The sequence below is a fragment of the Perna viridis genome, chromosome 6 (assembly GCF_037379345.1).
Source record: "Perna viridis isolate PV_CMFRI_1.1 ecotype Kerala chromosome 6, ASM3737934v1, whole genome shotgun sequence".
Taxonomy (NCBI): Eukaryota; Metazoa; Mollusca; class Bivalvia; order Mytilida; family Mytilidae; genus Perna; species Perna viridis.
In genome coordinates, this window is record NC_142450.1 from 18,793,101 (window position 1) to 18,818,112 (window position 25,012).

At 30.5% G+C, this 25,012-nt stretch overlaps 1 protein-coding gene across 12 annotated transcripts in view; it reads left to right on the plus strand.

Moving 5' to 3' along the window:
- Positions 1 to 24,887, plus strand: part of LOC148613937 (anoctamin-4-like) — a 72,082-nt gene extending 47,195 nt beyond the window's left edge. For 7 of the 12 annotated variants that reach the window (XM_088587657.1, XM_088587663.1, XM_088587660.1 and 4 more), the window contains 18 exons: positions 860 to 924; positions 1,427 to 1,561; positions 2,559 to 2,725; positions 3,095 to 3,177; positions 4,003 to 4,038; positions 6,116 to 6,178; positions 6,673 to 6,747; positions 7,423 to 7,587; positions 8,056 to 8,092; positions 8,578 to 8,689; positions 9,554 to 9,611; positions 10,231 to 10,328; positions 11,167 to 11,306; positions 11,771 to 11,923; positions 13,258 to 13,310; positions 15,706 to 15,890; positions 16,870 to 16,972; positions 17,525 to 24,887. In XM_088587657.1, the coding sequence (XP_088443783.1) occupies positions 860 to 924; positions 1,427 to 1,561; positions 2,559 to 2,725; positions 3,095 to 3,177; positions 4,003 to 4,038; positions 6,116 to 6,178; positions 6,673 to 6,747; positions 7,423 to 7,587; positions 8,056 to 8,092; positions 8,578 to 8,689; positions 9,554 to 9,611; positions 10,231 to 10,328; positions 11,167 to 11,306; positions 11,771 to 11,923; positions 13,258 to 13,310; positions 15,706 to 15,890; positions 16,870 to 16,972; positions 17,525 to 17,716 (1,920 nt within the window). In that variant the 3' untranslated portion in view covers positions 17,717 to 24,887. Of the gene's footprint in view, positions 1 to 859; positions 925 to 1,426; positions 1,562 to 2,558; positions 2,726 to 3,094; positions 3,178 to 4,002; positions 4,039 to 4,270; positions 4,283 to 6,115; positions 6,179 to 6,672; positions 6,748 to 7,422; positions 7,588 to 8,055; positions 8,093 to 8,577; positions 8,690 to 9,553; positions 9,612 to 10,230; positions 10,329 to 11,166; positions 11,307 to 11,770; positions 11,924 to 13,257; positions 13,311 to 15,705; positions 15,891 to 16,869; positions 16,973 to 17,524 lie in introns of all 12 variants that reach the window. The other 5 variants (XM_088587669.1, XM_088587659.1, XM_088587661.1 and 2 more) reach the window with 2 other exon arrangements.
- Positions 24,888 to 25,012: the final 125 nt, after the last annotated feature.

The following is a 25,012-nucleotide window of genomic DNA, read 5'->3' on the forward strand; positions in this document are numbered from 1 at the left end:
TATAAACCCTGGGTAATAGTTACTGTCCTATCAGATTCAAAATTTGATGCTGCAAATATACTAATTTTCACAATTTTTCCACGAAAAGTAGTACACACGAAATTGATTTTTTTACACTGTACAACACTAATCATTTTTTTGAAACCACATATATGTTCACTTGACAGAATCCGTGAAAATTAATATATTTACAGTACACTTGATTTGTTTTTAATTAATGTTATTGAATGTTGACCTTGGGGTAACTTAAGGCTGTTTTTGGTTATTATTTATTGATTGGAACAAAGTTTTTCCAAAGTTTGCATAGCCATAGTATCATAATATATGTGGTAGGTTTTAAGTTGCTGTCTTTGTAAGAATCATGCAAAATCTGAAAAATGTGATACACCCCAAAAAAGGCTACATATTTTTATTTTTGTAATTAAGTTGTTTTATGGGTCTACATTATGAAATGTGTAATTATTCATTCAAATCTGCCTGCTCTTAGGAGATAATCAACATTGAAAATCCAATAGATTCTATTGTATTTGAGTGTTATTTACAGAGTTATCTCCCTTAATTTTGAAATCTACAGTACATTCTATATATTTTTTTTATCTCCTAAGAGCATGGGTTATATGAAAAACTGAATGTTAATTTCTGTTTACTATGGCAATTCAAACAGAATATCAAATATTAAAATATGTAGGCTTTTTACCCATGAATCACATTTTGCATGATTCTTAGCTGGAGTGCTACTTAAAAACAGGAAAAGGTAGTATGGTGGATGTGTTATGTGCTGTTGCTGTTTTAGAATAGAACATAAGTAAGTTATAACTTATGAATTAACACCTTTCAATTTGTTCTGGTACTTTTTTAGTTGCTGTATGAAACTTGGGCCAAGCCAGGAATGTGGTACAAATACCAGCCATTGGATCACATCAGGTAAATAACCAGGAAAAGCAATTTAGTTATTGGAGTTGAAATCAGGTGAAAATCTACAAATTATTTAATTCAGTATTTTAGGACTCTATGTGAAATATGCTTCACTTATTTTGAATATTTTACTATCTTGGGTAACATGGGGGAAAATATTATACTTTAAGACATGTAAGGTTAGTAGTATATCATTGAATTCATGGTTTTTCCGACGTAACATTTTTATGATTTATAATAGAAATTTAATTTTCAAATCTGGATTTTACAGTTAAGTTTCTTTTTTATACTGTATACTTTTTTGGACGTTGTTAATATCCCTATTTTTTGTTTGGCTTAATAAAATTGTGTTTAGATTTAGAGGTATGATGTGAATATTGCAATTTCATAGATCTTCTTGTTTCCGGCACTGTAACATTTTTGTTAGGATAAAACATATATAAAAGTAAACATAAGTTACGAAAAATTTCAAGAAGATATCTTGATTAATTATGTTTGACTTATTGTCCAGATCCTACTTTGGTGAGAAGATTGGTATATACTTTGCTTGGTTGGGTTACTACACCACAATGTTGTTCCCCGCTGCTGGTATTGGATTGGCTGTGTTTATATATGGAATTGCTACGCTATGGAATCATACACCAAGGTAAGTACATTATAGACAAATGAAGTCTGCATTTAATGAAAAATTAAGATTTTTTTAAAGGGATATTTGAAAGGAAAAATCAAGTGAAAGTATTGTCAAAGCATTATCTAAAGCTTATAATTGAGTGGATGAAGATGAAGCTAGAAACACTAGAAAACAAAATATAAATAACAGAATTAAAATCAAGAGGAGCATTTGGACAAAAATGTTCTTAGTAATGGCTAATTTTAGCTTATTTTAACCACTTATTTTTGGCTTTCAATGGCGTGAAAGTTCTAATAAGTCACAATTTTTTTAATGAAAAATCTGGCACTGTTGCTACTAATGAAAGTCTAAAAGAAAAGGAAAGTGGTAAACCCAGAGTTTATTAAATGTCACTTTTAAAACAACCGATATTAAAGGATCAAGGCGAAAATGCTGAGATTCCCAAACATTACTCTTCATTTATTGAAAACACCGACATTAACCCCAAGGCTGTTTACGGTTAATAAATACTTGATTTGCTGTTTGATTGTACTATTATATGTGACAGGAAGTTGACTGCTCAATACGGCTTCTTTTTTACGTGTTATTTGAGCTATTCCAGATTTTAACATCTAGAGCCTAAGCCAATCTAAATTAACATTGGTCCATAGAGATTCTGAATTTCGTGATTCAACACTACCAACAATAACCATGAAAATTGGTACCCCATGAATAAAAATGAAGCAACAGTAATAAATTTTTCACTAATTTCACCACAGTGTTCACCCTCTTTGTTTTAAAGTTATGATGATGAAGTTTGATTGACTCTTGTGTTTTTCAGTAATGAGATCTGTAATGATGATGAAGTCAGTAACTTCACCTTTAATTGACTGTGTGTTTTTCTGTAATGAGATATGCAATGATCATGAAGTCAGTAACTTCACCATAGGTTCACTCTGTGTTTTTCAGTAATGAGATCTGTAACGATGATGAAGTCAGTAACTTCAGCATAGGTTCACTCTGTGTTTTTCAGTAATGAGATATGTAATGATGATGAAGTCAGTAACTTCACCATGTGTCCACTGTGTGACAAGAGATGTACCTATTGGAAGCTGAGTAGCAGTTGTAACTATTCCAGAGCTACGTACCTGTTTGATAACTATGGAACAATGATTTTTGCCATCGTCATGGCTCTCTGGGGTAAGGATATCACCACTGCCATTACTTTCATTTGATACACCTTAAGTTTATAAATGAAATAGTAGTTAAATGTATGTGCTTTCATTCCAGTGGATCTAATAACTATTACTTGATTCAAATGAAAGTTGAAAGGTGGCAGAACTATGTTGAAATATAAGATCAAATTACTAAATATATCCTTGAAAAAATGTTTTCATGGGATTTTCACATAGTGTGGTTAAAAAACAGCTCCTGTATGTAGATGTATAAGCATATGCATGGAAAATAGTTGAGCATATTATGTGTACATATTCAAAATAAGTCTATAGGTATAGGGTTGGAAAAAGCTAGCAATATTTGCCTTTGCTAAAACCATTCCTCTTTTCACAGCCTCATTTTTCCAAGAGTTTTGGAAGAGGAAGCAGGCTGAGCTTGAGTATGAATGGGATGTATCAGATTTTGAAACTGAGGAGGTAACTCATTAAGTAGTTTTATTAGAGTGAAGCCTAATTCTGTGTGTTCGTGTATAGACCATGGGCCTTAAGATTTATAATAGGTCTACTTATTGCTTTGATACCTTATGGTTTAAAGGGCCACATTCTATATTATCAGTTATTATACGACCACTCTGAAGGAGAGGGCATATACAGTTTTACCTCAATCCATCTTTGTTGCACTTTACTTTTTACAAATACACATGTCACTGCTTGTCCCTGATGATGTTGTTGTAACACCCCCATCATGTTTGGGAAGAAGATAAAGTTATTAGGAGTAAAATATTCTTGAATGAGTTGCAATTATGGACAATTTTGTATGATATTGATTCATTTTTACTAGAGAATACAGCTTAGACCATAGGTATCAAGTCTTCTGCTTGTAGTGGTAGCATCTAGATATTTCATTAAAAAAATTCCACAATCTCCCTATTACTTGCCCGCGTGAAAACAGAAGATTTATTTGCGTTTTGAAATTTCTTCCGTCTTATATGAATTTTCTGCTTAAAATCGTGATAAATTACTAAAGTTCTTGTTAAAATAAATTTACCTCAAACCTGTGTTAAAGACACTTAATTGTTTCAGTGAAATGGGAATTAAGTGAAATAAGGTCTGTTGCTAGACATCAAACGTGTCGCGAGAACAAATCCTCGGCAAATTTCCCACTTAGAGAAAATTTTGAAGGGGAGATCTCCCATTATAGAATTTTCAGTCGATTTATACGTATGACCTGGAGAACAAAACACCAATCATCCTGTTATAAGTAACTATGAATTTGAAATCTTTGTTACTTAATGTTTACAGCATAGGATAAATAGACATAGATTCCTACAAAATTTGGTAAACAGTGGTTTGTTTTATTCGAATTTTACATTTGAATTTAGTTGAGCACTATTGCATTAACATGTATGTGAGTTGGTAGGGAGGGCATTTTATTTTTAGGCCTAGTGCCTTACACATGCTTTACATTTGTAAAGAATAATACAAAAAAAAATATGGGGTCGTTTGAAGTCTTGTTGTCCCCTCCCACATTCATTTTAGTGGAATTGCTCAAAGTTAATTTTCATTTCAGACTACAGGACAGGTTATTTTTATTATTATCAACTGAAAACAATTTGCAAAATGTTTTATTCACTAATCATTCAGATTTAAAGTATTTTCTGACTGTGACTAAAGCTTATTATACTTGATACAGAAACAGATTCTACCACAATCTTATTGATTATTTCAATTGTATAGCCATTGAAGACATTTTTTCAAAAAATTAGTTGGAGTCACTTCAGTGTTTGAGGATATGAAGTGTTAGTTATTATTGTAATAAATAAAGTGGAAGAGTCTGTTTATACATTGAATAAACCATAAAATGCTGAGAAAACATACCCAATACATTATGTGGAAAACAGCTTGCTTTAGAAAATAATGCAACAATATACAGGCCTATTATGGTTTCAGATAGAAATTCATTACAATGCTTGCCATAATACAAGCTTTTAGAACTTGAACTTTTAACCCAAAACTATAAAACATTTTAATGATTGAATTTCAGTAAAAATAAAAGTAAGGATGATGTCAATTTTAGTTTTGATTTAGGCATAAGTTTGCTTAATGGATGAAATTTTGTACGGTCGATTTTAATTTTCTGTAACATAGTTTCAGAACTACATGTACTATGCAGTATCCAATTATGTGGACTTATGGATGTATAATATTTCAGAAAATTTCGTTGACAAAGGTATTTGAGTCGCAGACTGATTTATCTTGCTGTTCTACTGTTGCCTTAACTTTAAATGTTTTTTTTTTTTTTTTTTGGGTTTTTTGTCTTTCACAAGAAATATATTGTTTCTTTTCTAAATTGATTGATATATATTACGGGTTGCCCTTCTTATAAAATTGATTATCATCTACATGTAAATACATGTAACTACCTGTATACAAAATTATTGCACATGATTTTAACCTGAAATTTGAAAGATAGAAAGTCTTCATGAGAATTTCATTTAAAGTTTCCACATAAGTGCATATACATGTCTATATAGTAAATTTTACATGAAAATTACATAAAGCATCATTCATATAAATTGCTTGTGTACAGAACTTGCCTGTGTGCAGAACTTACTTGTGTACAGAACTTGCCTGTGTACAGAGCTTGCCTGTGTAGGAAATTTGTAAAAACTTGTCACAAAACAATCTCTATGTAACTTTGCATAAAAAGAGTGAAAATGCTATTTTTTTTTTAAAAATGAAACATGTCTTTTTGCATTCTTTTTGTCTTAAAGTTTTCAAAGGGTGCCTAATTGGGAAAAAAATCACTGCCTTTTTTGTGTATAAGCCCTTAAAAATCCCTTTGTCATCTTGTTCCCTTGTAAAGAAGTATTGAATTACTTCCTCTTGACACTTGCAGAAATAGATTACCTTCTCCTATATTGATGCCAGTATTTCCCTGACTGAGATCAATTACAATAAGTAGGATTTAATAATTGAGATTTAATACATGTGTAAGCATCATTTTTTGTCTTGCCTGCGATAAATGATGCAGAAGGCAAGTCTAAGGTATTGCTTTTCTGGTGTCCATGTTAAAATTTTTAAGTTACGTTTTGTGATTAGGTCAGTGAAATATAATTCATTTGTGCTAGGTCAATCATATTTTGTATGTAGTTGCATTAGCATCACTTCATCACAACTCTGTATCCATTGTATGCATATGCCCCTGCACTCATGGTCTGTTGACTTTGAAATTTGAAATTTCTTGCTTTACAATAAGTACATTTTCTTTCAGGAGCATTTCAACATGCCTCTGACTGAATGTAAAAACTTAAAAGTGATGGTTTTTAATACAATGTGTATATAAATATTGATTTAATTAATAATGCATGTTAAGAATTTGCTTAATGTTACTTGGTGATTTTTGCTTTTTCAGGAAACATTAAGACCTGAATTTGAATCTACTGTGTCCAAAAGGAGAACCCATCCTGTAACCAAGGTAAGTGATGTTTTTTTTTTTAAGATTCCACATAAAGCGTCTGATTTATTTATCACAAGTATTAATGCAAAACTAGAATAGGTTCATTTTGTAACATCATGATTCATCAACAGGAAAGAAGTACTAGCATATTTCAATAGTCTGGTGTTTGCATTATGTCAAATCCATTACTCTGAAAGCTGTCCTAACCAAACCCTTTATAATTGATTCAATGAAGACAGGGTTTTGTTTAGCCTAGGTTTAAAATACACTTAAATTTGGATATAAAGGGAAATTAAAAAGTGTCTGAGCTGGGGTAGACAGGTTTTCAATTATGATTACTTACTTTGACATATACATGTATTACCTTATAATTTTGCTAATTTTTGCTTTATTAACTTTGTAAATCTGATCTGAATACAGTTTTACAGTTAAGACCAGAATTTATTTATATTTTCTGAATGAATTTTTGCTATTATTCATTGTTTTCATTACGTTATGATTCTTTGTTCCAGAGAGAAGAGCCTTTTGTACCATCGTACAGTAGATGTGTCAGATATGGTACTACACTCACCATCATTATCTTCTTTGTAAGTTCTGAGAAGAAAGACATTCATGTCAATAATTACCACAAACCTCAATTGGTCTACATGTAAATAACGCTATAATACTGTCAAAGAAAATTAATTTGGAGTAATTTCCTAATGCTACTTTAAGGAATTGATTTGTAGATTTTTCAGGGTAGAACACTCTATTATCTGTCAACAAATGTGATTCTTTCAGTTAACAAAGAAAAATACTTCCAAACTTTTTTATAGCATTATGTTGTGACTTAGATCAGCTTGGGCTGTGATACTAGGTGAAAAGCTTCTGTAACTTTTCTGTTTATCCATGCATCTGTGACTATTTGGTCAGGATATTGTAATACACAGTTGGAATGATTCAGTGAAGTGGGAAGCATATTGTAGTTGAAATAATTTTAACGTTTTTATACTAGTAGTGTTGACAGACAGTTACTGGTACACGTGACTTTATCAATTATTTGAATTTTTGAACTATAACTGGCCAATTGCACTTGGGGACATACTCTTCATGTACTGTGTATGTATGTTGTAAATTAGTGACATTTATTTGCTATATTATACTTAACACACAAAAAAGAAACCTAAGAAAATAACCTGGAAGTATCACCAAGGACACTAAAAGAGTATGCAAATTGAATGTAGGCTTGTGGATTAATATGAGTTGCTTCCTGTCTCTTTCAGTTATGTGTAGTACTTGGAGCTGTGTTTGGTGTGATCCTATACCGAGTGGTGATATCCAGTGTCCTATATGCCAGTGGAGATGGCATTATCAAGTCCAGGGCTACCATTATAGCATCTGCTACAGCTGCATGTATCAATTTTGTCATCATCTTAATTCTTAATTTTGTAAGTGTTTGAAGTTTTTAAGATACTGCCATTAAATAAAAAAATACCAATTATATACAAAAGGTATTTTGGTGTGTATAACACACAGTTATGTATTTTTAAAAGTGTGAAAAAGTTTTTTTTCTAGATATAGATTAGGGTAGAATTTTGTGAGACAACATATCTTAGTGTTACTGGTTTAGGGGTTTAGAATTACAGTAAATAATTGGTAATAAATCTATGATGATATTGTGACTACTGGACTGATGAATAGGTATAATTTGGTGAAATGCATCTTTGCTTTGTTTCTGATTTCTCAAACTTTTTCAGTTTAGTTAATTAAGTATGCATTACAAGTTAAGAAGCACATAATTGTACTCTAATAGTTTCCAACATGGTTATGCCAATTGTAATTTGCTTATTACCATACAAACAACCGTTTATACTTTTCATAGGACATATGATTATTGTACCTACTTTTTATTATAGGTGTATGGGAGAATTGCCTTATTTTTGACAGATATAGGTAAGTTGGATAGTAAGATAGAGATGTATTATGCTACTTGTATCAGCATTCACTACTGTAAATTTGGAAATGATTGCAATGTCTATATTTTTGCCCAAATGCAAGACAGTTGTAAAGACTCACATTTTCTAATTCTAGGCATTACTGACTTCTGGTTTATTTCAGTATTGTAAAAATAAGAACTGCATTTGTGTGCAAAGTGGCAAATTCTAAATAGTTAATGAATGAGATTACATGTATTTCTGAATTTGCAGCATTTTTGTGAGAACAGAAAACTTTTGAGAAAATAAAAAAACACAACAAATCATAAAAGAGTTGCAAATACTTTATGTAAAAGTAGACTTTAACTTTCTTACTTGATAATCTGTGTATGTATTCTATTCGAAGGTATACTGCTCTAAGATTTGTACATCATGAAAAGATACATGTATTTTGGACTATCAGTGAAAAGTTCATTTGTTTACAGTACTAAATGTGTATTTCAGAACAACATCGGACCCAGACTGAGTGGGAGGATGCCTTTACCTTCAAGATGTTCCTCTTCCAGTTTGTAAATTACTATTCTACAGTCGTGTATATTGCATTTTTTAAAGGAAGGTAAGATTTTTATGGTGAATTTAGTTTGACTGTAAATACATGTAACTCAAGAATGAATTGTTGTTTATGTGCAGATTGTTACCGTAATGACAAAATTGAAATAATTAAGACGTGCTTTAAATTTCTGATTTGACAATTAAAAAGCAGACAAGATTTTATGAAGCCAACCAAAAGCCAAAGTTGACGAAATCGGAATATCATTTGATGAAAAAAGAATCGCAGTGGTAAAATCTGGATTTAAAAAAGTGGAAGAAAACATGACTAGAAAAGTTACACATTATAGAAAGATGACATGCTCTTTGAAACAAATCTTGAAAGAGTTTTAGTTTTGAAACAAAGGTTGAGAGACTTTTAGTTTTGAAACAAAGCTTGAGAGAGTGAGAGAGTTTAGTTCATAAAAATAGCTTTGTAGACATTTTCAATAAAAAAAACACTGTTAAAAGTGTGCCACCTCAAAAAGTACTCACTGTCATGCATGAAGGTGAATTAAGTACAAGTGACTGTACTTTTGATGATATTTTTACACTGCCTTCTCTTGATTTTCCAAGTAAACAAAAAGAACAAAAAAAAAAATTGAAAGAAAATGAAAATTTTCCAGTGTTCTAGGATTTTTCAGAAATTGAACTTTCCTCAGGAAAAATCCACATAACATAACATCAACTTTCCTACTGTCAAAGACTGCTTTCCTAACAAAACAAATCCTTACAGCATATGAAGTTTTCAACTTGCCACGGGAAAGTGTACCAAACTTTCCATGACCCAAATTTCACTTGCCCCGGGTAACGGGAAATAGGAATCCTAGAACACTGTTTTCAACAAGTGCTTCCCAAAAGCACGTATCTATCTAATATGTTCTTACTTCAGATTTGTGGGAAGACCAGGAAAATATAACTACAGTCTGTTGGAAAGGAGACAAGAGGAGGTATTTATTGTTACCCTGTCATGATGTACCCCACCTGCAAGTAAAAGTCTGAATTTTTCTATTTTTCTGATGGTCACACTAGTTTAGAGATATTTATTTAAGAATGTTTGCTGGTTATTTTCAGCCATTTTTTGTCATTTTTTTTAAGATATCTCAAAAATGAACACTCTGTCCCATCATTTTTTTTCTTGTTAATTGTTCTAGCATGAAAGATCATAAAAGATTTCACAACCTTTTAAAATCTTTGTTATTCTTATATAGAGCAGCAAACATCCTAAAGGACAGCAACTTTTTGTTTGTGAACTACAAAATACAGAACAAGTTTGATTACTGTGTATTTCAGTTTTCACTATTCAGTCGTATTGGCTCAATTTATATTTTTATGATTTTATGACACAGTAGATAAGTCTAGAATAAATAAGTCAGTACTTGAAAAAAATTTCCATCCATAACTTAATGCAGTAGTAGATCCTGAGAAACCTTCTATGGAGCCAACAAAAAAGTCTTTGATAAACACATTTTAAAGCATGCATTTACTCACAAAAATACCTTATTTCATATAAATTTTACAAATTGATAAGGGTCTACCTATGGTTTTATTGAATCTGTTTTTATTCAGTGTGACCCAGCTGGTTGTTTGATAGAAGTATGCATACAGCTTGGTATTATAATGGTTGGAAAACAGGCTCTAAACAACTTTAAAGAAATTCTTTTACCGTAAGTAACTCAATTGAAAAGTTGGATGAAAAGATAGAAAAATAGCAAAATAATAGGTTATGTATAGATCAGTGCTGTGGAGGGGTATATTGATTTACCTGTTTCTGTTTGTCTGTTATTCCATTATATCATAACAAAAATAACTCCTGTTTATCACAGCCAGTTGATATTTTATACAAAGCTTCATATGAGTATACTGAATAGTGGAATGTGTTTACATACTTGTATGACATTTACTTTCTGTTTGCCGAAAAACTTAAGGTAACACTAGTGAGCTGTCGCTCATAGATTTTTTGTTTATATCTTATTATGTTGCTTAACAAACTCACTATCACTAGGTGCATTATTGGCATGTATCCCCATCAAACTGGAAAAAAATCTTTACTTAACCATATCACAGAAAGTGAAACCTCACTCAGCTCTGTCAGCTCCATTTGCCCCTGTAATGGTATTTACTGTTAATTTATACTTATTTAGATTTGTTTTTTCACTCATCAGTAATTTCAAATGCAGTTTCGTCAACTATGATCTTGAAGACAGGTTTATATTTGGTTTTTAGTTGTGAAATGTAGCTACTGTGCCTTCAACGCTCTTGTTTACCAAATTTAATCTTCAACTTGTTGCAATGGAAGAAATTTTTAATTAATTGAAGTATCTTAGCATGACATTGCATATCCTGTTAAAATCAATTTATTTTCATGTGTAATATATTTTTGCTTAATTTATGGGTAAAAAAATAGTTGTGGAACAGAACAAAGTGTTAATAATATGAAGTCTGTTACTTTTGTTTAATGTACAAAAGACAAAATTGTTATTCATTTTATGCTCAATTTTGTAGAAAAATTATGGTATGGTTTAAATCACGAAAAGCTAAAGCTGAGGAGAAGAAAGAAGATGTTGTTTATAGTAGATGGGAACAGGATTATAACTTAGCTGATCAACCAAAGATGGGACTGTTTGATGAATATCTTGAAATGGGTTGGTATTATACATTACAGTAAGAATTTGTCATCTAGTTTCTTTGTGCATTAGGCATTTTATCCAGAAGTATTTCTGGTATAAAGATTTCAACATTTACATAAAACAATTTGGGGTTTCTATAGGAAGTATGTGCACCTGTCTATATCTGACTACAAAAGCTGATATGACTATCAATTTCATGATTTAGTCAATTAGTAAAGAATAAAACCTCGCAAATAAATAACGAAATGTAATAGATTAGTGTATTTATAACTTCTCATTGAAGTACATACTTTACTTTTCTTTCAAAGTTCTAGGGCTAAAAATGTGGAAACCAGCATTTTTTGTATGTATTTTAGTGCATCTGTTTTATTCAAAATGAACCTTCATAAATTTCAGTGATCCAGTATGGTCTGGTAACCATATTTGTTGCTGCCTTCCCTCTAGCACCATTATTTCTAATGAACCTTCGTATATTTCAGTGATCCAGTATGGTTTTGTAACCATCTTTGTTGCTGCCTTCCCTCTAGCACCATTTTTTGCCCTGATTAACAACATTATAGAGATTAGACTTGATGCCTACAAATTTGTCACTCAGTGGAAAAGACCAATGGCAGCTAGAGCTCAGGATATTGGTAAGTTATGGTATTTAGCTCAACAAAATTAAAAAATATTACATAACTTTTCACAACTGAATGTAATTACTCTAAATTTATTGGTTTATGCTGCCAATATAGTGCCAATGAAAATTATGTAATATAAGATGAAATCAACTTGTAACCATAGATTGATTCTCTCGATTTTTGTTTGTCCATAGAATCTGGGTATAATTTTAGATTCCTTTCCAGTTGCCCTGAGAAAATATTTTATTAATCTTTAAACGTGATTGAAAAATTCACAAAGTAGAGAAGTTATCATGTTATCAAAAGATTGTACATAAAAAATAAATGCATTTGAGTATTTGGGTTCATTTGACAAAATTGTAGAAATCCTTGTAAATTTACGTTTGAATTAGGAAAAGCATAGAATAATGATGCTTAAAATACCCCAGAGACCTCTGAATTAAATAGCAAACTCTACTAGAAAGATTCTTTATTACATATATACACATGTAGATAACAGTGATTTATCCAATGTTCCATGTGTAATAAATTTCAATAATTCACATATAAAATAAATTCTGTAAGCTCACTCTTAGATGTTTTCCTGCAAAGACATCACTACACAAATATCAATCTGTCAAACTCAAAATTTTAAATTTTATCTTGAAAATAACAATAGATTATTGAAATAATCTATGTTAATAGATAGGATAATGAATATAAACCAAAATATAACTTTTTATCCCAAGAATGTTTGAAGATTTAAGTAGCACTCCAGCTAAGAATCATGCAAAATGTGATTCATGGATTAAAAGCCTACATATTTTTATTTTTGATACTTTGTTTGAATTGCCATAGTAAACAGAAATAAACATTCAATTTTTTATGTAACCCATGTTCTTAGGAGATTAAAATTATAAAGAATGCACTGTATATTTCAAAATTAAGGGAGATAACTCTGTAAATGACACTCAAATACAATAGAATCTTTTAGATTTTCAATGTTGATTATCTCCGAAGAGCAGGTAGATTTGAATGAATAATTACACATTTCATAGTATAGACCCATAAAACAACTTAATTACAAAAATAAAAACATGTAGCCTTTTTTGGGATGTATCACATTTTTCAGATTTTGCATGATTCTTACAAAGACAGCTACTTAATTTGTGCTCAGAACAACTTCTGCACACTTGTTATATCTGGGGTTCTTCGCCTTTCATGATATTTTGGTTAATCACTCTTTCCAATTTACTACTTATTATCAGTTTACAGGAAATTTTGTGTCAAGAAACCTGACTTTTCACTGTATAGTTTTACTTGTAATGGAGATGTAGTTATCCTTTTTCTTTCTTTCTTTCTTTCAGGTATATGGTTTGGAATTTTGAGAGGAATTTCTGCTATTGCTGTTATTACAAACGTATGTACATGTTCATAAGGATATTTAGAACTTAGATTTGCATAAAAGATAAGACTAATTGAAAAACTTGAAAAACTATTTCTGAATTAATATTAAATGAGTTTTGGGTAACAAAAAAACCTTTTTGTTTGTTTTTAAATTATATTCTTCACATATGTATTAAAACTAAATCTACAGTGTTCATTTAAAGAAGCAGTTTTTAAATTATATTCTTCACATATGTATTAAAACTAAATCTACAGTGTTCATTTAAAGAAGCAGTTTTGAAATTAAATTCTTCACATATATATTAAAACTAAATCTAGTTTTCATTTAAAGAAGCAGTTTTTAAATTATATTCTTCACATATGTCTTAAAACTAAATCTACAGTGTTCATTTAAAGAAGCAGTTATGTTTCACCGCAGCACACACACTGCATTTTGGTCATTTTTGCAGTGAATATAAGTGCTTATGAACTTTCCACAATGTTAACCTAGTGGTAGCTGAATTTCACCTGAACAGTAAAAAAAGTAACACGTCTCATTACAACTAAGGGGTTCACCAGAGAATTGCTTATTATATCCATCCCCCAACTTTGATGGGGAGACATGTTGTTTTTGCCCTGTCCATCTGTCATAACTCCTTGGAAACATCTGCACCAATTTTCATTAATTTTTATAGATAGTTACATGATATGTTGTGGATATTATCAGGAATTCTTTACCCTCTGAATTTGGTAGGAATTACCTTTCTTTGAACTTTGGAACAGGGAAGATATATAGATTATCCTTCAGTCTCTAAGGGATAACATGATTTCTCCACTGGAGATGGTTAAAATCTAAAATTTACCTATCGAGAGTGCAGAAATCATTTAATCCTGGGAGCCACTGGAGATAGTTAAAATCTAAAATTTACCTATCGAGAGTGCAGAAATCATTTAATCCTGGGAGCCACTGGAGATAGTTAAAATCTAAAATTTACCTATCGAGAGTGCAGAAATCATTTAATCCTGGGAGCCACTGGAGATAGTTAAAATCTAAAATTTACCTATCGAGAGTGGAGAAATCCTTTAATCCCTGAAAGCCACTCGAGACAGTTAAAATCTAGAAATTAAATATCGAGAGTAGAGAAATCTTTTAATCCCTGAGAGCCACTCGAGATAGTTAAAATCTAGGAATTAAATATCGAGTGGAGAAATCCTTTAATCCCTGAGAGCCACTCGAGACAGTTAAAATCTAGAAATTAAATATCGAGAGTGGAGAAATCTTTTAATCCCTGAGAGCCACTCGAGATAGTTAAAATCTAGGAATTAAATATCGAGTGGAGAAATCCTTTAATCCCTGAGAGCCACTCGAGATAGTTAAAATCTAAAATTTAAATATCGAGAGTGGAGAAATCCTTTAATCCCTGAGAGCCACTTGAGATAGTTAAAATCTAAAAATTAAATATCGAGAGTGGAGAAATCCTTTAATCCCTGAGAGCCACTTGAGATAGTTAAAATCTAAAAATTAAATATCGAGAGTGGAGAAATCCTTTAATCCCTGAAATGAGGGGGGATCTGTTTCTCCCATGAATAAAACCATAAAAAATAAATTAAACAACACCCTAAATTCTCCCAACATCAACTACGTCATCAAGGACCCTCCCTCCAGTCATCATGTCATTGCATCATCGCTATCACCACCATTATAATTAGTTGATACACTACCAACTAATCTTTTAAAATATGAATAACATTCGTAAATCAACAAGTATTTTATCGATCAACAATATGAATAACACCTGTAAACATGGTAAACATGGTAAGCGTGGTAACCATGGGAGTCGTCACGCTGCATTTTAATTTCTTGGCACGTGGAAATTACAAATTTTTAATCACTCGCTGGTGCTGTGTGAAGGAAGCCTATGAATGAGAGATATACATTTATGTAGACAAAACAAATTTTAAATTTACATTAAAAATAAAAATAACAATGTACATTGGCTAGGGGTTTTCAAATGAGTTAAAAATGGAAGTCATTTTATATCGGTTGCATTACTCCTGTTACTGGCAAAGTATTATTTGAATAAATCACAATTAACTGCAGTTTTCTCAGAAAATACATAGTTCCTGCAGATCTATATGTGTTAAGTCATATAAGTTTTTTTTTTTTTTAAAGAAAATTTTATTTTCACATTTTTTTTTCACTTTAAGTTGAGACTCAATTATTCTAGCAGTGACAAAGAACAAGATAAGCGGAGATGTCCACATTTTAGAGCTTTGAATTTATACGGTAATCAAAGGTTTCATTAAGAATTTCTTTCTTGTTTTCAATCTGCCAGATTTAAAATGTCCCATTTGCAATGTTTTATTCCTATTTTCAGTGGATATCTTGTATCCTTTGTATTTTTACTAAAGCATTTTTTTGTTTGTAGGCAGCCATTATAGCTTTCACAGCAGAGTTCATACCTAAGATGGTGTACCAGTATGGTCACAGCCCTGACCAGACTTTGACGGGATATGTTAACTTTTCTCTGTCCGTGTTTAATGTTGCAGACTTCCAGAACAGTAGTATACCTAATAAAGTACCACCTGAATTAGGTGTTGTCACACAGTGCAGGTTGGTGCTGCTTTAAGGATAGGGTTGTATACTTTGTACATTCTTCTTTCAATTATGAAGGTTTGAAATTATTTCTCCACTCATTTTTCATTTCATCATCATTTCATGTTCATTTTATCATCCATTTCATGTTTAAGGAATCCAGTTGCAATATAAGAACTTTACTATTGAGTATTTAGTAGTAACAGACACTTACTAACAGAATCCCGGTAAGGGGCGGTCGTGCGAGATCCGTTAGGATACTCAGGACCGTAAAAACCCAAATCATCATATTTAGTAGTATTTTAAATTTAGGCTTTGCTTGAAGAGTATCACTTTCTCCCATGCAGAGATTTTCTCTGTTTTTTAGCAGAATTCTGCTATTTCAAATTCTGATTTTACCTTTATGATTCTTTTTTTACTGTATATTTACTTTGAATTTCCACTTTGTTTGTAGACCTTGTAAAATCATCCCTGCCCATCAAGGTTGTAGAAAACTTTGAAATATTGAAAAAACATGTGTTCTGTTGCAGAAATTTAAGTAATGGTTAAAAGTCACATGTGAATTTGATTAATTGCTGGAAATTGGAGCAACAACAGATAATTTAAATTCACACTGCAAAAATAATTTTGATATCTTATTATAATTTTATTTGATTTAAAACAAGCTTTCTGATTGGTTGATTCTCTTAGAGCAAACTAAGTTATTTTATATGACTTGCTTTGGTGCTGAGATTTCATTATACTTGGTCAACACTCCACAATTCAAATAATCCTGAACAAAATAACATTTTGAGAATCAACTAAGTCTTTAATATTTTGAATTGAATCCATTTGAAATTAATCTATAAAGAAAGTAAGCTATTTATCAAACAGAACAGGTTATAATAAATAACATGGTTTGCAGCAGTTTACACTTATAAACTGCTGTGAAATATTATGAATTATTATTATGTGACTGTATTTATTAGATAAAGACTAATTAATAATTTAATTTCAGATTCCGAGGATTCTATGAACCTCCTGGTCCTTATGAGTACCAGTACACAATGGTATTCTGGGAAGTGTTGGCTGCAAGATTGGCTTTCATTGTTGTGTTCGAGGTTTGTAATGATTAGAAATAAAATGAATGGACAGTAAAACCTGCCTAAACCAAATCCACCTGTGGACTTAGGATTGGTTCAGTATAGACAGGTGTTAGGTTTAATCAGATTCAAAAGACATGTAGTGTTTGATATAGACAGGTTTTAAGTTTAATCAGGGTATGGTTTTCTGTATTTAATGAGTTCTGGAGGTTACTAAGAGGAAACACAAAACAAAGAAACATTACAGGTGAATGTTGTGAAAAACAAAGAATTATCCTTTTTCGAAACTTTTGTGTTAATTAATTTTGAACTGTTACTTTGCACAGCAAGCTACTATAGTTAGAATCTGAGTACTGAAGAAAAGAATTAGTGTTTCACTTCAATATGAATTCATTATTTACTAATTATGAAAAAATGAAAAAGTTGCTGATATAATGCAAAAAAAATGGAATCTTTGATAGTAAAAATAACAAAAAATAACTACAAAATCAAATACTCTGCAGTTAAAAAAAGTTACTTTGATAATGAATGTGTTTATTGCATACAAAATATCACTTTTGTATTTTTCAGAATATCATTGTATTCATGACATGGCTGGTGATGTATATGGTGCCAGACATACCATATAAGGTCAAGATGCAGATGTTGAGAGAAAACTTCTTGTCAAAGGAAGCTTTGTACAGGGCTGAGTCAATCAAAATTAGCCCAATTAGGGGTGGAACTGCAATGGATCATAGTGTTGCTGATAGGACAGCCTTCTAGTTAAGACACATGATAATTGTTGATAAAGCTGGGCTTGGGTTTGTTGTATTTAGTGACATATTTGTCAGATTTGTAATGAAGATTTAGTATTGAGCTGTTATAACTGTTTGATTATATTACAGTCGAACCTCGATGTGTCGAACTCGGATCACTCGAAATCTGGGATATCTCGAACTAATTACAAAGTCCCAGCATAACTCCCTTTACTCAAATACAATTTTACCTCGGATGACTCGAACTTGGATGAATTGAAACCTCAGATAACTCGAGGTAATCAATCAGTCCCCTCGATAGGACTTTGAGGTTAAATAACCCTGATGTCTCGAAGTCAACTAATTAATCGGAAAACTGAATGCTTTATTATAAACCATGATCGAAGTGTGTTTTAACAACAATTAGTGTGGCTTTTAAAATTTATTTGTTGACAATCTTTGTGGCTTGTTTATTTAATTAATTTGAAATTGTGCCTGTCGTTAAAAGAAACGAATTTTATTATAACATGTCGGAATTTACACTAACAGTGATATGGGATATTTTGTTATTTTAATTTTTTTTTAAAATACAGATGAATTGTATTGGTATCTGACTATTTCATGAAACATCAAACAGACGATAGTAAGGGTATTTCAATGACTATATTCGTTTCGTTTGTGAATTTGAAATATTATCGTAATACTGTAGAGCACATGGCTTGACGATACTACTGATTGTAAATCAAACAAAGCAGCATGACATCTTTGATATAGAAAAAATAAAAAAGGAAATTTCACTAAAACACTTGGTGCCGTTCAGTATATCAAACAGGATATACAACATACAAAAAAAATATCTTCCGATATGAAACGCATGACATAATGAAGTAGTGTTCAAAGTGAAGGACATGTACATGTACAAACACAACAAATGATGTAAATACAGAAACAATCATGGACCAAACTACTAATATTCCAGTTTATCTTCGACCTCGAATTACTTGAACCTTGGATAACTCAAACATTTTTGCATGGTCCCTTCGATTTCGACTTTACGAGGTTCGACTGTATATGTGTAATATTAACTGCATTTAAAATGGTCATTCACTGATTTTCTGACTCCAAGTTTGGATAGTCTATTGATAAGGAATGTTTCCATTTTATTGTGCTGTTAGAAGATATTTAAATATTTTTATAAAATTTTTGACCATGTTGTTTCTAAAGGAAATTGTTTTTGTCAATTTTACTTGAAAATAAGACACAAAAAATGTTCTACTTTAATGGAGATAGAGAATTTGTGTCTGACCAACCAAATTGTGTGTTATTGTATGGAGAGCTGATGATTTTTCTTTTGTCTTCTTACTTTACTTGGCTTTTGAATAACTACCTCAATATTTTTCAAAGTTGTTTCCCAGGAATTTTGTTGATTCAAACAATTTCCATCAAATTGGCATTATACAAACAAAACCTTGTTTATTTAATTCACCTTATTTTTCATTAAAATCTGTTTAGTGTCTAAGTATGTGTGAAGAACCAAAACTTTGATCTCTTACAAAGAAGATAAAAATTAGTTGGATTTTACAAATACTTGAAAAGGATTAAAAATACAAGTTTTTGATGTATACCATTAGGGAATTGACAGAATAATTGAAGGGTTTAGAGGGAGTTATTGTAATAAGTGCTGTGTAAAAATATAGCTATTAACCATTTGATAATCATAAAATTTAGATAATGTATGGCTCAAAGTTCCAATTGATGGAATATATATGTGAAAATAAAATCAGCATATTTTTGTAGAAAAATGATGCCTTACAATGATATAATTTTAGATTTTATACTTAAATTGTTTAATGCATAAGAGTATCATTAACCAGCCTCCAAACAAGCCTTATATATTTTACATGTCGTAAGGCTGCCTTATCAAGAGTTTATTAATTTATGTCCACTTGCACGGTTTATTGACCTTTGACATGTTTGACCTTTAATCATTTTGGTCAACATTGTACTCATATGTACATATAATCTGTTCAATAGAGGAGGCCAACTTAGAATTTTTCAGGCCTTCCGTTGTTTATAACAATGGTACCTCATGACTTATTATGATAGCCATATCAATCAGATTGAAAAAAACATCCCTGCATCATTTTTAATGCTATGAACTATATACAGTCATGATTTTCTTTCATATTAAAACAAAATTCCAGTTTTGAAAATCTCTGCATTTTTGTTTGCTATGTAAAATCATGTCTTAATGTGAAAAGCAGTCTTCAATTCTTTGGGATGGCAAGCAAACAAAGGATGTTAAGATTAAGAATACCTCCATAGTCAATGATTTTTATGAAAAGATGTCCGACATGAAATCACATGTGAGTGGCTTGTCTACATGCAGCTTTGGTTTATCTGTTAAATGAATTTACAAAATGTAACTTGCCAATGATGCTTTAATGATGCTCTGTATTTAAGTTACACTTTTTTCTTTAATTTTTTAGTTGTTGTTTCATTTTTTTGTTTTTTTTTTCTATTTTCCTACCCTACCAAAGTTGTGTCTTGTTTTGAAAATTTCAGAATTTATTTATTTAGGCTTCTATGAGGTCTTAGATAATATTGTGCACTTCCAAGTATGAAGTACATGCATATATATATATATGTATGTATAAAAAGGACACTTTATTACTTCCAAGTACTTACATGTATATATATAAAAAAGGAAACTTTTGATTTTCCATCTTGTTAGTATTGACTTCAGGATTTGCAAGTCTGTAAATGGCCACCATTATATAGATGCAGTCTGTAAATGGCCACCATTATATTAGATGCATTCTGTAAATGGCCACCATTATATAGATATATTTAGTCCCACTTTGTATTAAATGTAATTAGATATATTTGATTTTGAATTATTATTTTACTGATTTGAAAAAAAAGTGATATTGATTTCAATACAGATCTATTTGGGTTATTCAGTGATTGAAATGGCTCTCTATGTGGAAATCACTGACCTAAATTTCTTCCTCTTTCAAAAATAAGGAATTTACTATAACAATTCTTTTTTTACCATATTTTTACTACATGTACTGATTTCGGCATTTTTTGGTTGGCTCCGTAAAACCACTTCTGAAATTTGCCCTACATTTTACCAATGTGTCCTACCGGTACTTTGTTACCAGGTATTACCTTTGTGATCTTATGGACTCTATCATCAAAGTTTGAATAGCTGTCAATTTGTTGTCAACTACGACAAGATCATCACTACTACAGCTATTTAAAACTACATGTATTTTTATTGCAATTAGTATCATTTTATTTCAGATTGATGTAAAATTATTTCTAATGGTAACCAGGGTTTCTGTCAGTTATGCATGTATCTGTATCACCATTTTTAGGTCCATTTGTACTTTTCTACGTTGGTTTAATTTCTGTAGTTGCCGTTTAGAAATATACTATTGTATTTTTCTAAGTCATTTTTTTGTTTTGAAATCTTTCAATACATTTTAACAAATTAAATGTCACAAATGTATTCTTGATTATTAAAGTGCTATTTCATTTTTGTTACTTAATGTTATTTTGGAGGCTTCCAACTTTTGTTTGTATTTAAATTTTACCTTCAAACCCATCTTGACTAAACCTAGAATTAACCAGTTAACTTTATAAAACAACCATGCTTCCAAAATCCTACATATATACACCTGTTTATACAGACTTTTGATATGAAGTAAATAAAATATTAATTAAGAATTGGCTATGATAAAAATTTTGTCTATTGCGGGAAGTGCAATAAACAAAATATGCACATGGAAAATTTGTCATTTTTCAATGGACAAAATTTTTATCATAGCCAATTCTTATAAATTAATTTTAAAACATATTTTTATCTTTAAACACGAGAAAAGTAGCTCTGAATTTAACTGAATAAGGGTGTGTCAATATTTTTTTATCCATTGAGATATCACAAAATTATTTTAACCAATCAGATTACAGTATTTATCTCAAATTAATCTAAAAACATTTGTTATTCTATTCATATAAGTAACAATCTTTGTAAGAATCATGCAAATGGCTTCACATTTTTATTTTTGTTATATAGATTCTTCAAATGTCTGTATGATGAAATGTATATTTTTTTTAATTCCAATCTGCTTGCTCTTCAGAAATAATTTGTGGAAATATAGTTTAGTGTCATTTTACAGAGTTATCTCCCTTAATTTTGAATTCTACACTACATGCAATATAATTTTTATCTCCTATGAACAAGGGTTGTATGAAAACCACATTTTAATTTCTGTTTACTTCGACATTTGAAACACAACATCAAAAATATGTTGGCTTTCCATCCATGAATCACATTTTGCATGATTCTTATGTAGAGTGCTACTTAAATTTAAGAAGACTATTAGAATTTAAATGGATTGGTTCAGGCTGGTTTGACTGTAAATTCATTAATGGTAGAAATGTGCAATTTCTGAATGTTTAGGTTGTTTTTTATATTGTACCTATATTTATTTATACATCTTAACTGCTTCGTGTTCTAGTCTTTTGATTAATGTCTTCTTCTTTGTATTCACTAGGTTTTGTATCCTGAATGAATTTAACCTTTTATGGTTGCTATAGAAACCAATGGCTTTATGTAATATGTATATAGACACTTATGTAACAATGTGTATTAATTTGGAACCTACAATTTGTATCAACATCTTTTTTTTGAGAGAAACATGTATGTATATTTCCTCTGTTGTCTCCCTTTAGCACACCAACGTAAAATGTTTAACACAGCCAGACAATTTTGTTCCGCTTTAAAGCTGAATATTTTTTCAATTGCTGATTTTACTATTACAAGTTGTTTTTTTTGTTTTGTTTTTATCCCATATGCAGTCTTACGATTATTGTAATTTCAGCTTTTTTGATCATGTATGATTTACACTATGTCACTGGGACAACAGAATGTCATCAAAACTACACATTTTGGTATTCTATAGGTAATATTTTTAGTGATAGAACAGCTAATGTAAATGCACTATGAAATGGATTAATTATACATTTACATGTATTTACAATTTTCATTATGCTTGTTCTTAAGTAATTAGAGAAATGTATACTGGAAAAGGAGCTCATAAACAAAGAGGTTGCTCTGCATGATGGTATTCATTTTAATCTATCTATGTATTTTTTTATTTAAGTGTTTTGCTCCAATTATAGCCAGAGCAACATTCAACACCTCTGATCAAAAGTATTACTACAAAATCTGCTTTCAAAATTAATGATTGAAAGCTCAATATTATTGTGGATGAGTATAATTCAGTTTCTTATACAAATCCTTTATATTTATTAGTTCTTCTTGGTTTTTCATTTTCAATGTTATTGAATTTATAAAACTCTGTAAAAGGAGTATGATGCAACATGTTAAAGAGGTACACAAAACCTAAGGGAAATAACTCAGTAAAAATCAGCAAAATGTTTTATTTTGCGACATTTTGATATCAAACTCAAAGCATCTTGGTAATCAAAAGTTTTGTTGATGAAGCTTATATTATTCCCATGAAACATGAGGTTAAAATATCTTGAAATTTATACATTTTGCTTCTTTTATCAAAGTAAAACACGGAATAAAATTACAAGAAACTTAAACCAACCAAATAAATTTTGGAGATGTTAGATAACCCTTAATTTCCATTTTGAAGGTAACAAGTAGTTTAAAATAAGTGTCTCTATTGTGTCCTGAACAACCATGGTTAACAGTTTTATACAGTGTCAGTCTTTGTGGTATTTACCATATTATTAGAGCTTATCCATTACTGTGAGTTATATTCTTTGTAATAAGGCTAGATGGTGTCCTCTGTTGTCTGTTATATATGTATCTGACTTCTTTGTTAACAAAAATCTTTTCTTCAGTAGAATGGAAGTTATAGCCAATACAATGATAGTGTTATGGTGATGGAGTTGGTCTTCCCTTGATTAAATGACATTCATCTGATGAACTGCCTTAGGTAGTTGAGAGAAATTTAAACTTTCGAACAGACTGTAGATTTAACATTGTATGATTAACCATTGAGTAATAGAAAGTTGAAATCTTCTTTTCAAATGCATAATTAAATAGCGGAGACAGTTTATCAGTTCATGTACTCAAAGGGAGATCACTTCTATTCCATGAACATCATTATTGTATGCGCTATAAGTTGGTAAAAATGTCATCAACTTTTTACAATGTACTTAATGTAAGGGTAATTGTGTGTGCATAGTTAGATATTAGAGTAGAGCCATTTATTAGAGAAACTTAGGGGAGAATTCATGTCTATTGAGGATATTTTTGTCTTTTTTCCACAGGATTAATGAAATAATAAGTTTTTGGGATTGTTAAAGTTGCTATTTTAATTAGATACATATTCAAGTGTATCATTATTTTAAAAGACAATTTTGGTTCATTACAGTTGGTATTTTTTTGGTAATTTTAATACATGTATTGGTTTTTCCTAAGTTTTGTTGTAGGAGTTATTGCCTCTTTGATGATATTAGGATCATCTGAACGTTTCGTGTTCTATTCACATTCTACAAAATTTTTATTGTGCAACTAATCAATGTTTCTTTTGTAGAAATTGGATAGTTGTATTTAGTTGGGGAAAAAGACGAAAATAACTTTAATTTACTGAGTTGTACAAGGTTGCACATTATTTATTTCCATAGTCAAGCATATATGCTACATCTGTTATGTAATTTTGCATTAAGTAAAATATGGTTTATTGTATATTTCTCTTGTCTTCCTGTCAATGCAAACATGAGCCTTTCTAAGATCAAATGTTTAGTATTCAAGTTATAGAACAAATCTTCAGTGGATGTTGAATAAAAATAGAACAAATCTTCAGTGGATGTTGAATAAAAATTAATTGTGAATCACAGAATGTTAGTAGCTTAGTTCTAGTGAATTCAAAAGGTAAGTTGATAGTTCTGTAGTTCAGTGTAGTTTCTTAGCTTTCAACAAACTTGTCATTGTATTGTAGAATTTTCCAAGATCTGTATACATTGTGTCTTCTTGTCTTTTATTGTTGTTTTTGACTTCATGTTTTCTGCTTTATGTCATACTTTTGCTCAGTAGTTTTCATGGTTTAGTTAATTTATACATGTATCATGATATTACGTGTACTACATGTGTTAGTTGTATACTGGCATGTGCTGTTCTTATAATTATCTAATAAAAACATTGAAAACAGGGTGGTATAATCAATCATTCACATCCAATCTGAAATTTTTATGTCTAGTAATTTTGATTAAGGCAAGTAATAACTCATTATTACTTGCCAAAAGGACTGGTAATCTATGAATATTTAGGGCATTT